At 45.6% G+C, this 13,322-nt stretch overlaps 1 protein-coding gene across 1 annotated transcript in view; it reads left to right on the top strand.

Moving 5' to 3' along the window:
* The window catches only part of LOC144800052 (cytochrome P450 4B1-like), a 178,697-nt gene extending 165,719 nt beyond the window's left edge, over positions 1–12,978 (top strand). The window contains exon 12 of the mRNA XM_078671650.1: positions 12,467–12,978. Coding sequence (XP_078527776.1) covers positions 12,467–12,632 — 166 coding nt within the window. The 3' untranslated portion in view covers positions 12,633–12,978. The remainder of the gene's footprint in view (positions 1–12,466) is intronic.
* Positions 12,979–13,322: the final 344 nt, after the last annotated feature.

The following is a 13,322-nucleotide window of genomic DNA, read 5'->3' as shown; positions in this document are numbered from 1 at the left end:
GAAGGAGAATGTCCAGTCGTGGAGGGCACCTCTCATGTCACCAACAGCAGATCCAGTCCTCTTCTGAACTTCCTCTGATCCAGGAAATGTTCTGTCCTCTTCTGCACTGCCTCGGGTACAGAAGTGGTCTGACTTCTTTTGCTCTTATTCAGATCCACCTGTTTTCTGTAGTGGGTGCCTGGAAAAGCCACATTTTTGTCTGGCATGGGCTAGTGGGTGGGGATGTCTCCCGTGTGCACCCTAACCAATAGGTAAAAGTTCCCTGTGCGAGCCCTACTCCCAAGTTCCCTGTGTGAACTCTCCCCCTTTTGGGCATTTTCAAGATGGTGAAATACTTCAGCTATTCTAAACGTGGGCTCTGGGGGATTCACGGGCTGTGTAGAGAATGTACTATAGTGAATTCTAGTGTCCTCCCACATCTAACACCAAAATCAAGTTTGAAGCAGCCACTGTACCCCCAATAAATCAAGATACAGAGACTGGAAAAACAAAATTAGGGTTTCCAGCACCCAGACAATAAAAACATAGCATTTGTCTTCCCATCCTGCTCCCGCCCTTTCAAGTGCACTCCTAAGTGTTATATGTAAACCCAGCAGAACTGTAAAGCAAGATATGACACTCCAACAAGACTTGACACTGCAGTGTCAAAAAGGATGCCCCCAGTCTCAACCCTTCATATTCTGTGAGGTTCAGATGAGTCATCTCAGTCTTTTCAGGTCAGCCTATTCTTTGCTTGTGGGTGGTATCTAAAACTTTCTTCACACCCATTCAAATGCTAATCACTGGCGGGAGAAGTTGGAGAACAAATGAAAATAGCCTCCACAAACTTCAGGCTGGGAAAAGGTAATTTTCTAGAAAACGTATTAATATTTAAAGGGGAGGTGTGTTTTGACTGGTTGAAAAAGGTTTATTTTTACAGGTTGTTTTGCAGTTTTTACAGTGGTACATTCAGTCAACCCATGTTTGCTCTGCTACTGTAGTGGATGGAACAATAGATCCTGTAGTCAACTGGCAGCATTTAACTTCCAGACCCAGTTTACACTTTATGCCATATACTAGGGATTTACAGGCATTTTAAATATGCCAATAAAGAATATGCCTACTCAACCATGTTGAAAGAGGGAGCACAGGCCCTTAACCCCTGGCTAGCAGGGTTCAAGTGCACACATTTCTAAAGGATAAAACAAAAGACAAAAATTATCGACTGACAATGCAGAAAAAGTACATTTCCTACAATATTGTGCAACTAAGTTTTCTGACTGCTAAGTATGCTTCAGAGGAGTACCATCTACTTCCCTCTACCACTTAGTCACACCCTCTAAAATAAAGTTTGACCATATCTGCTAATGTCAATATGCAATTAACTTTCCTGCTTCCTAAAATGTGCTGTGTCAAAATATTTCCATTGATGACTTCTCCAAGACTCCATGCGTGTTTGAGTTCCTTCTTGGGGTATTCAATGCAGTTTTGGAGCTGACTCAATCATGATTCGTATTGCATTCTGATGACATATTACTCTTGGTGGTGGCAGGGACATTTGAGCATATTTTTGTGCGCTAGGACATTTAGATTGCAGAGGAGACTGCAGGCGCTTGCTATGTACTGTCTATAATGTGTATGGGGCACCCACATTTCATGCCTACAATATCTCAAAGAGACATTCACTCATTTTTTCATGTAAATGAGGGAACACCATTTTACCGTGTTCCCTCACCCTATTACCGATTCAGGTGTAGGGGGCCTGAGTCATACTGATTGGGTCACATAGGAAGTTATTCAGAGTCAGTGCGCTCCCTGAGAGTGTAGCGTGAGTGGATATATATGTCGCAGTGAGCTACCAGGTGTCCTGCCACAGATGTGTGCAATCACACACTGTAACCACCTGTGTGGACCCATTTCTCTACTTAAATTCAAGGCAGACAGCTGCATTGAAAGACAGACTATCAAATCTCTGGCCCTGTTAGAAATGGGGTCAGTAGTTGGCAATGTTTTGCACCCTGTCCAAGTAGGGACCCTCACTCTAGTCAGTGTAAGGGAGTCACACAGCTAAGATAACCCCTGCTCACCCCATTGGTTGCTTGGCATGAGCATTCTGATCGATACATCTGCCGTGTGGATTCCTCACCATGTGAATATCCCCCTTGCGCCAGCAACGTTCGGAAATTTTCTTCGTAGTACGCCGACGTGGGCGACGTCACAGGAGCACGGCATCGCGCGCGACTCCGTCTGACGTCACCGACCCCATATCAGGCCCACGCCGGCGTGATGACGTCAGTTCCCTTTTTTCCGCGTCTTCGACGCTAACGGTTTTCGGGATCTTCTGCGATACTTAGTATCTTTCTGTTAATTAATTGCCACTGTTTCTCTCTTACGACTTGATTCTTCTCCGAAGATGTCGTCGAGGAAAACAGGCTTTAAACCATGTAGGTCTTGTGCCCGCACGATGTCCATCACTGACCCACATAAGGATTGTTTGTGGTGTCTTGGTTCGAGTCACGACGTCAAGAACTGCAATTCCTGTTTTAAGATGAATCCAAAGGCGCTTCGAGAGCGTGAAGCTAAATTACTTTTGGCAAAAGTAAAACAGGATTCTGGTCGTTATTCGAGATCGACGTCACGAAGATCGAAGTCGAAGCAAAGGTCTCGATCGAAGTCGGGATCGGCGTCGAGGTCCAGAGTGGGTTCGAGATCTGGAGAGGAGTCGAGATCTAAAGCGAAGTCAAAATCCAGAGAAAGATCTAGATCTAGATCTAAATCGGCTTCAGGTCACGCTTCGAGCTCCTCGAGGAGAAAGCATAAGAGGAGGAAGCACAGTTCGAAACATCATTCGGAGAAGGAATCCTCTGATTCGAAGAGAAGGTCTCACAAACATCGTAAAGACTTTGTCTCTCCTTCGCCTGCTTTATCAAAAGAAGGTTCTCCAGCACCGGAGCCGGAACCGGAGCCGGATCCGAATCCGATATCCTCGGAGCATGAAGAAGAAGAGGTGATTCCTCTGGAACCGGCTCCAGCGGAGTCTCCTGTGGACCCGGAAGGTCAGAGTGAGAATGTGTCGGGACGGCCTCCATTGGAGCATCCGGTAGGTCCGTACCCTCCCTTTCCTGGTCCTGGACAAGATCCCTCGCATTTTCTAAATGCGATGTTTGGAGTGTATTCTAGGGCAATGTACCCCACTGGAGCGCCTGTTGGTCCCATGGGTCCATTGTCGTACAATCTGGGTATTCCTCAGTCGTACGCCCGGCTCCATTTATGCCTTTCATGCCGACGCCTCTTCCACCATGGCTCGGTACGGCTCCACCGAGGTCTTCGACTCCGCATACGGCTTCGCCGACTCCGGATCGACCTCGTAGTCGAGATCGAGGTACCACACCTGTTCATGACTCTCGTCCTGCTGCTCCGGCTCCTGGATCCGTCGACTTCGATTCGATTGGAGTGGTCGAGGCGAAGAGCTCAGCGTCTTCTCGAGCAAAAGGATGATGAAAGTTCTGATGTGGAAGAGGGCGAGCTTCCTGATCATGATGATGATTTCGATGAGCTTCGGGATGCTAGTGGTCTGGAACTCTCTCCCGAGTGGGGTCTACCTTCGACTTCTGATACTCCGTCTAGGGACGTGGCTCCCTATCACGTGGTTATTAGGAAGGCTGCTGACCTTCTTAATTTAAAGTTGCCCACAGTGGAGTACAAGCCCAACATCCTCACTGAAGTCTTGCATTCTCCTTCTTCAATTGTTGAGCCTACACTACCATTTACTAATGCCTTGACGGATCCAATAAAGGAGATTTGGAAGAGGCCATTATCTGCTCCTGCAGTTTCAAGAGTTATTGCAAGGCGCTATAGAGTGGCTCCTGATGACCCAGCATTTCTTTCTACGCATCCATCTCCGGAAAGTCTTGTGATTCAGGCGGCTTGCTCTAATAGGGCTGCAGGCTCTTTCCCTCAGGTGCCAGCTGACAAAGAGTCTAAGAAATTAGATCAGTCTGCGAAGAAGACTTTCTCTTCTGGGAGCATGGCTCTTAAGTCATCAAATGCTACTTGCCTTTTAGGTAGATATGTGCATGCTCTAATGGACTCAGTGAAGCAATTGTCATCAAAACTTCCTGAGGAGGATAAAAAGAACTTTAATGAAGTGGTCTCTGACACTCAGGCTGCTGCCCGCATGGTCATTCAGAGTGGCATGGACACTGTGGATTCTGTTGCTAGAATTATGGGTTCATCCATGCGACCAGGAGAGCCGCATGGTTAAAGTCTTCAGATTTCTCTGCGGATGTGCAGTCTACATTGCTGGACTTACCCTTTGAAGGAACTGGCCTTTTTGGTAAGAAGGCTGATGTAGCCTTGGAAAGGTTTAAGGACAGCCGTGCCACCGCAAGATCTTTGGGTCTGCAGATGAGAGGGTCGACGACTAGAAAATTCAAAGGATTTGGAAAATCTTCTTTTCGTCCCTTCAAGCAGGGTCAACAACAACAGCAGCAGCAGCAGCAGCAGCAGAACCCTCTATATAGATCCTATAGAGGTAGACAGAGGGGTCGTGGACGTGGACGTCAAGTCTCCTCTTCCTCCACTTCCTCCAAAAATACCCAACCCCCACCCGCATCAGCAAAGCAGCCCTAGATCCACCATTCTGGATCATGTAGGGCCAGTAGGTGGTCGGCTTACTCATTTTCTACGACATTGGGAATCGGTTACATCAGATCTTTGGGTTCTCAATCTCGTAGAGAATGGGTATGCACTTCCTTTTCAGAAGTTCCCTCCCAATTACCCTCCTTGCCAAGGTTATTGTTCGGAGGACCACCTGCTTCTCCTGCAGGAGGAAGTCCTGGCACTGTTTCGAAAGGGTGCAATAGAGGTGGTTCCAGAGCAGGAGAGGGGTCAAGGATGCTACTCCCGGTATTTCTTGATTCCCAAGAAGGATGGCAGGCTTCGGCCGATCCTGGATCTCAGGATTTTGAACCTCTATCTCAAACAGGAGAAGTTCAAAATGCTCACCCTTGCTCAGGTTCTTCTGGCGCTGATGGAAGAAGACTGGATGGTGTCGATCGACTTGCAGGATGCGTATTTTCACATCCCAATCCTGAAGTCGCACAGGAAGTATCTCCGTTTTACGGTGGGATCGCAGCACTACCAGTTTGCGGTTCTTCCCTTTGGACTTACTACTGCGCCTCGAGTTTTCACCAAGGTGATGGCAGTGGTGGCTGCGCATCTCAGAAGGTCAGGGATTCCTGTATTCCCTTATCTAGACGACTGGCTGATCAAAGCAGAGTCGCCGGAGATGGTGCTCCATCATCTGCAAGAGACAACTCAGTTGTTACACAGGTTGGGTTTTTCGATAAACGTACCCAAGTCTCACCTGGTGCCCTCCCAGCGCAACCTGTTCATAGGTGCGGTACTGGACACTTCTGTATGTCGTGCATTCCCTCCACCTCAAAGGATTCACGACATTCAGGAGATGATTCCTTTATTCTACAACGGTCAGGAGATGATTCCTTTATTCTACAACGGGGCGGTTGTTCCGGTCCTGAAGGTCCTTCGTCTGCTCGGTCTGTTGGCTTCTTGCATTCTGTTGGTCAGTCATGCACGCTGGCACATGAGGGCACTCCAGTGGTGCCTCCGCAGGCAGTGGTATCAGCACAACGGAGATCTCAGGGAGTCAGTGAAGATCTCCAGAGAAGCTGCAGCGGATCTGTCTTGGTGGAGCGTGGAAGGCAATCTGTCGCAAGGAAAGCCTTTTCAACTGCCTCCATCATTGGCCACAGTGATAACGGATGCGTCCACTCTCGGGTGGGGTGCTCATCTGGGAGACCTGGAGGTCAAAGGTCTTTGGTCTCCGGAAGAAAGGTTGTTTCACATCAACCTTCTGGAATTGAGGGCGATACGTTTGGCGCTCAAGGCCTTCCTCCCTTCCCTTCGCGGTCGTTCTGTTCAAGTCCTAACGGACAACACGACTGCGATGTGGTACATCAACAAGCAGGGAGGAGTAGGGTCACAGTGTCTCTGCAGAGAGGCTCTGCGTCTCTGGTCCTGGGTTCAGGATCATCAGATTTGTCTGGTGGCAAATCATCTGGCCGGAGTTCTGAACGTTCGTGCAGACAGTCTTAGTCGGCAGTTCTCTGCCGACCACGAGTGGAGGCTTCACCCGGAGGTTGTTCACGACATCTTTCGGATGTGGGGGAATCCTCGGGTGGATCTATTTGCCACTCGCGAGAATGCTCACTGCCTTTCATTCTGCAGTCTCCAGTATCCGATGCAAGGAGCATTGGGGGACGCGTTTCAGTTGAGTTGGGGAGATCAACTCCTTTACGCGTTTCCTCCCATACCTTTGATTCCTCGGGTTCTGAGGAAGATTCGTCAAGACCGGGCCCAAGTCATATTGGTCGCCCCGGATTGGCCAAGAAGGGTGTGGTACTCAGACCTTCTCCACCTCTCCTCTCACCCGCCGCTCCGTCTCCCTCTCAGGGCAGACCTCCTCTCTCAAATGGGGGGGCAGGTTCTACACCCCCACCTCCAGACATTACACCTTCATGCCTGGAGATTAAACGGGGCAACTTGAGTTCTTTTTCTCTCCCTCACGAGGTGGTGGATGTCATTCTCTCTGCCAGGCGTGACACCACTAAGTCCATTTACTCCTATAGGTGGTCAAAGTTTGTTTCTTGGTGCAGGGAGAGAGATGTTGACCCTTTGAAGGCTCATTTATCTAATATTTTACAGTTTGCCCTTTCTCTGGCGCAGCAAGGTTTTGCTGTGGCCACGGTCAAGGGGTATCTTTCAGCCTTATCGGCGTTTCTATGTTTGCCGGATCAGCCATCTCTCTTTAAATCTCCGGTGGTTTTGAGATTCTTGAGGGGTCTAACAAATATGTTCCCTCCTACTCCTTTTGTTGTTCCTCATTGGGATTTGAATCTTGTGCTGACTTTTTTAATGGGTTCTCCCTTCGAACCCTTGCACAAGTGTCCATTGAGGCTTCTCTCTTTTAAAACTATCTTCCTCGTTGCAATCACCTCGGCAAGGAGGGTAAGTGAGCTTCAAGCTCTAAGTTCCAAACCCCCATTCCTGACCATTCATGCTGAAAGGATGGTTCTCAGGACCAGGGCTGCTTTTCTACCTAAGGTGGTGACTCCTTTCCATCTTGGGCAGTCCATTACCCTTCCTACCTTCTATCCTCCCCCTCACCCGTCTAAGGAGGAAGAGAGACTGCACCGCCTGGACCCTAAGAGGGCGGTGTCGTTCTATCTGGACAGGACTAAAGACTTCCGGATGGACGACCAGCTGTTTGTTGGTTTTGCTGGCTGCAAGAAGGGCAGAGCGGTGCACAAGCGCACACTTTCCAGGTGGATAATCCTGTGCATCAAGATCTGCTACTCCCTTGCTGGTAAGGACCCTCCTGAGGGTATTAGAGCACATTCTACTAGAGCAAAGTCTGCAACATCTGCTTTGTCTAGAGGTGTACCTGTTGAGGATATTTGCAGGGCCGCGACTTGGGCCTCCCTCCACACTTTCGCAAAGCATTACTGCTTGGATGCCGAGGTGAGGAGGGATGGTCACTTCGCACGCTCTGTCCTCCAAGACTTCCTGGTGTAGCAGAGTGGGCACCCTCCCCTGGGAGTGGGGACTGCTGTGGGAATCTATTCACAAGGTGAGGAATCCACACGGCAGATGTATCTATCAGAAGAACAAGTTACTTACCTTCGGTAACGCTTTTTCTGGTAGATACTATATCTGCCTGTGGATTCCTCACTGACCCACCCGCCTCCCCGTTGTCCACTCTGCTATACCTGGTCTTGCTGTATATATGGTTTATACTATTGATTTTGTTCTATATGTACTGTGTACATTGTATATTTGCATATTTGCTATCGTTGGTCCGTCCGTGTGCCTCGAAGGCACGGAAAAAAGAGCGGAACTGACGTCATCACGCCGGCGTGGGCCTGATATGGGGTCGGTGACGTCAGACGGAGTCGCGCGCGATGCCGTGCTCCTGTGACGTCGCCCACGTCGGCGTACTACGAAGAAAATTTCCGAACGTTGCTGGCGCAAGGGGGATATTCACAAGGTGAGGAATCCACAGGCAGATATAGTATCTACCAGAAAAAGCGTTACCGAAGGTAAGTAACTTGTTCGTTAGGCTTATCTCAGAGATGATGTGTACAGCGTGTGTACCTAAACACACAGTAATACAGTGAAAACACTACAAAATGAGTCCATACCTGTTCATAAAAATAGGCAATATTTATCTGAACAAGACCAAAATGACAAAAGTCCAACATTCACAAGTAAAGATATCACTTTTCAAGGGTTAAGCAAATGTAGTCCATAGAAATCTTTGGATGTGTCACTTTTAGCACAAAGTACCTGGCATGTGTCAAAGTTCAAAGTCAAAAACAGGCACAAGGGAGGCGAAGTACTGGAAACACAAAGTGATGCACCAGTTTCTTACTCCCAGCTGAGCTGATGTGTTGGTTCCTTACTGCCAGGAGAGGTGATGTGTTGGTTCCTTACTACTACGCGGGGGAGGTGGTACGTTGGTTCTTTAGTGTCAGGGGAGGTGATGCGTTTGTTCCTTACTGGAAAGGAAGGTGACTTATCAATCCCCGGACACATATCTTAATTTCCTTACTGCTGGGCAACGTTGATGAGGAGACAGCATCGAAGTACGACGTGTCGAAGATCCAGACATGCTATGCCGATGCAGCAACGATGAAGCAGGCACGGTGCTGATTTTTCAGCTACACTAGTGCTGCATCGAGAAAATGGGTGCTGAGAGCAGATGTGTAGATTTTCTCAGCAATTTGCACTCGCAAGGGCTCAGTAAATGGATTTGGCATCACTTGGCAAGTTCACGTTCTCAGCAGAAGATCCCAGGCACTGGTAGGTGAAGCATTGATGTCCCTGAAACTTCTTAACAGGAGGCAAGCACACACAAGCCCTTGGAGAACCTCGGAAGCAGGATTCAGAAAGCAAAGTCCAGGCCTGTCACTCCCAGGACAGAAGCAGCAAGCAGCAGACCAGCACAACTAAGCAACAGGCAGAGTGTCAGTCCTTCCTACAGCATCCTGTTCTTCTTTCTGGCAGAATGTCCTTTAGTCCAAAAGTGTTCTGATTTGAGAGTGTCACAGGTCCAACACCTATACCCTTCTCTGCCTTTGAAGTAGGTAAACATCAAAGGAAAGTCTAGTGCACAAGACGCTGCCTTTTCCTGTCCTGGCTCCAAATACACTACCGGGGGTGGAGACAGCTTTGTGTGAGGACAGTCACAACCCTATTCAGGTGTCAGTGACAACTCTTCCCACCACTCTAACTCAGGAAGGCCTGTCAGCCTGGTGGTAGCCCTTCAGATATGCAAGGCACAACTCAACTCCCTTTATGTGACTGTCTTCAGTAAATTCACAAGAGCCCAACTGTCAACCTAACCCAGACATGGATTCAACAGACAGGCAGAAACACAGAGGGGCAGATTTACAAGCCCCTTGCGACATGTTTACAACACCAGTGCATCACCACCGACGTCGTAAACAATGCGCCACCATGCAACAGATTTACAATGTGACGCATCTAGTGACATGCGTCATGTTGTAAAGCCCTGCGCTACATTATACCTGCATCAGGTATAATGTATGCAGGATGGGCGTTCCGTCGCAAGGAAGCCCGGTAAAAGTGAGGCTAAGTCACTTTTACATTCATGCTGCATCAAAACCTTACACCTGCTTGAAGCAGGCATAAGGGGTGATGCAGCATGTTATATATAGGGCGCCCCTGAGCATTGCTGGAGTTGCATTGCGCTTACAACGCGACTCCAGCAATGCGATGCCCTTACGACATAAGAGGTGACACGCATCTGACTATCTTTGCCCCACGGTGTTTTGCATTGTAAATGTGACACATCCTTGGTGGCACAAGGTATTCCTGCATGTCGCATCTTTACTGGCTCATCCCTGCTAATATGCAGGGATGCGCCAGTGCTTGTAAATCTGCCCCGGAATGTCAAAGCTAGAAAATGCCCCCTTTCTAAAAGTTGTACCAACAACGAGGGATGGGCCTCAATAAATCAAAAAGGCTAGGCCACCGAAAACGCCACCAAACAATTGCCAGTACTGACTACTCTTTACCACACTTAATGTATATGAACACTCACTTTAATAATAGAAATCATCAAATCTTCCTGTACACATTTTTCACATCAATCTGAAAATATGTCATATACAGAAGCATATTACAAAAATCATACATACACAATTCATACTTGAGTAATTCACAAAACCCACCCAACATACATATACAGAGACTAAACAACAAACAAATTAATTAGCAACAACAGCAATGATTTTGTGAATCTATAATTCAAATTGAACCTTTGCGGTTCTGAATTCTACTTCTCAAAAAGAAAGACACATAGGTTAACATATTTTGTGATAGAAACCCACGAATAATGTGACTTGCTCGAAACACATCGACGACAATAATGCAACCTGCAAGCAAATAAATAAGACACTATAATCAGTGAAATAGTTTTAAAATTGATGAATCTATCCCCTGGTTAGAAGATCTTGGCATGTTCCCATTGATGTAAGAACTGGCAAGTTATCACAAAATATGTTAACCTATATGTCTTCCTTTTTGGGCAAGTAGAATTCAGAACTGCAAAGGATATGAAAAATGTGTGAACGAAGCTTTGATGATCCCTAATATTAAAGGGAGTGTTCATATAAATCAAGTGCAGTAAAGAGTAGTCAGTACTGTCAATTTGTTGGTGGTGTAAACTTTCTTAAAATGGCTTTTTTAAACACGCAATTTAAAAAAAAAACTTCTCCAAAAGATGTAATTTTAAATTGTGAGTTCGATGACTCCACCTCCAAACCTCTATCAGCTCACAATAGGAAATTACACTTAAAAGATATTTCAAGGCAATCCCAATGGGAAAGATAGTCCCTGCAATAGTGAAAAACGAAATAAGCAGTGTTACACTATTAGGACATGTCCTACTTTTTAAATGCACTGCACCCTGCCCAGGGGGCTGCCTTGGATCTACCTTAGGGGTGACCAACATGTAGTAAAAGGGAAGGTTTGGGCCTGGTAAGTAGGTGCGCTTGCCAGGTTGAAATGGCAGTTTGAAAACTGCGCTCACAGACACTGCAGTGGCAGGTCTGAGACCGGTTTGCAAGCTTACTCATGTGGGTGGCACAATCAGTGCTGCAGGCCCACTAGTAGCATTTTAGTTACAGGCCCTGGGCACACCTGGAGCACTTTACTAGGGACCTACTAATAAATCAAATATGCCAATCATGTATAAACCAATCACCAATACAATTTAGACAGAGAGCATATGCACTTTAGCCCTGGTCAAAAGTGGTAAAGTGCCCTGAGTCCTGAAAGCCAACAAAAAAATGGTCAGAAAAAAGAGGAGGGAGAAGGCAAAACGTTTGGGTGATAACCTTGCAAAAAGGGCCAGGTCCAACAGGCCCCTATTACAATATTGCACCATTGCGTTTGCTCAGCTCAGCCAAGAATTTGCTCATCACATATTTTTGATAATATGGAGCGCTGTCTTTAACTGCACTGGAAACACCAGATAAAGGTTCGCCCAGGATAGACTTGGCTGTGAGCCCTGTAATTGTAATATGGCTTTTGGTATCCAAGTTGGGTTCCTGAACCTCTGGTACCTTCTTTGAGGGGACTAATTGGTCATCTCTCCAACATAAGACACCATTGTCCCCTCAAACTAGCACCAGTCTTGCTGTAGAAATTGTACGTTTATGACTTTACAAAACATGTTTATGAAGCAATGTTCTGAACCAGGTTTCAGAAGATCTTAAAACCTCAATCCAGAAATCAACATAGTTGGGGTGCTCATTTTATTTTTGTTTGCATATTTATATAGCACAAACCAGCACAGATTACCTTGCATAAGGTCAGACTAATTTTATTTAAGCCACATGGAGATTAGGCGATTTGCCCAGAAGCACAAAATGTTGATCCAACGCTGGTCTCGAACCTGGTTCTCCAACTGTAAGGCCGGCAGCACTGGCCATTAGGTCACATCATCTCCCCTAATACATGAGAATAAAATCTGAAAATAAAAAATGACTAGCATTTGTAAATGCTCCCAAATCCTTAGAAGGGCAAAAACGTTCAGATCTTTGGCTATCTGAGTATTATAATAGCAACAACTGTACAACAACGTTATCATCATCATCATCATAAAACTAATAATACCAATAACATTAACAACACATAATAGTAACAAAAACAATAATAACAATAACAAATAATAATTATTATTATAATATTGATAATAATCACAATATTAGGAGCACTTGCATTATTATTACTATTAGTGATGTTACATAAATGTATTAATAGAAATTTTTGTGTTATTATTGCTAGCTTTATTGTATTCAAATAGGTTTCAAATATGATATAAAAGATAAGAGGAATTTTCATTTACCACACTGACCAATCCAATATCTTTCCTCAGAAATTGCATCGGACAAAACTTCGCCATGAACGAGATGAAAGTGGCTGTGGCGCTGACCCTGCTCCGCTTCAAGCTTTCTCCAGATGAAAGTAAACCTCCCATCAAAGTTCCTCAACTCATCCTACGCTCAAAGAATGGGATTCATCTGAAGCTGGAGAAAATCTGATTTTCAGATATTGGTTAAATACAGAAATTGAGACTTAACAACTGCTCAATATAGACTTTCTACAAGATATTTTGCAGAAACAGAATTTCGAAACACTGCTATTTAGTAGTTTATATTTGTATTTAATTTTTTCCAAGGAACTAACTATGCAAAGTAGTAAAAAAACACAATATTATGTTGTAATATTATATGTTAAAATATGGAAACCATGTATATTTCAGACTGACCAAAATTATCAATGTATATTTTAATTGAATATCTGTTTACATTACTTGGCCTTAGAATTCATCACTTATATGTAAAGCGTACCTAAATAAATGGATTAAGTACGACTCTTTAACTTGAATTCAAATTTCAGTGATGATTTAAGTTAATGCTGCTGATATCTGATGTAAAACCAGATTACCGTGTAGTATTCCTACAAGGCTTCCTTCATACATTGATCACTACAGAGTAATGATCAGGGTTCCACCTAGGTATGCGTAAATATCTACGGTTGTCTGGACTAAGCCTCACTTGGCTACATACCAGCAGTTCTTCTTGGATCTGTAATTAAATGATTAAAATGATTCGTTCTTTCTGCTGCATTCCTAAACGTGGATGCATTTCATCAAATTCCCATTTCTTTTTTTTGCAAACACATTTTATTCATTTATCACAAGCACATAAGGATCAACAGTCAGAAGCCAT

The sequence above is a fragment of the Lissotriton helveticus genome, chromosome 1_2 (genome assembly GCF_964261635.1).
Source record: "Lissotriton helveticus chromosome 1_2, aLisHel1.1, whole genome shotgun sequence".
NCBI lineage: Eukaryota > Metazoa > Chordata > Amphibia > Caudata > Salamandridae > Lissotriton > Lissotriton helveticus.
This window is presented reverse-complemented; position numbering and strand designations above follow the sequence as displayed.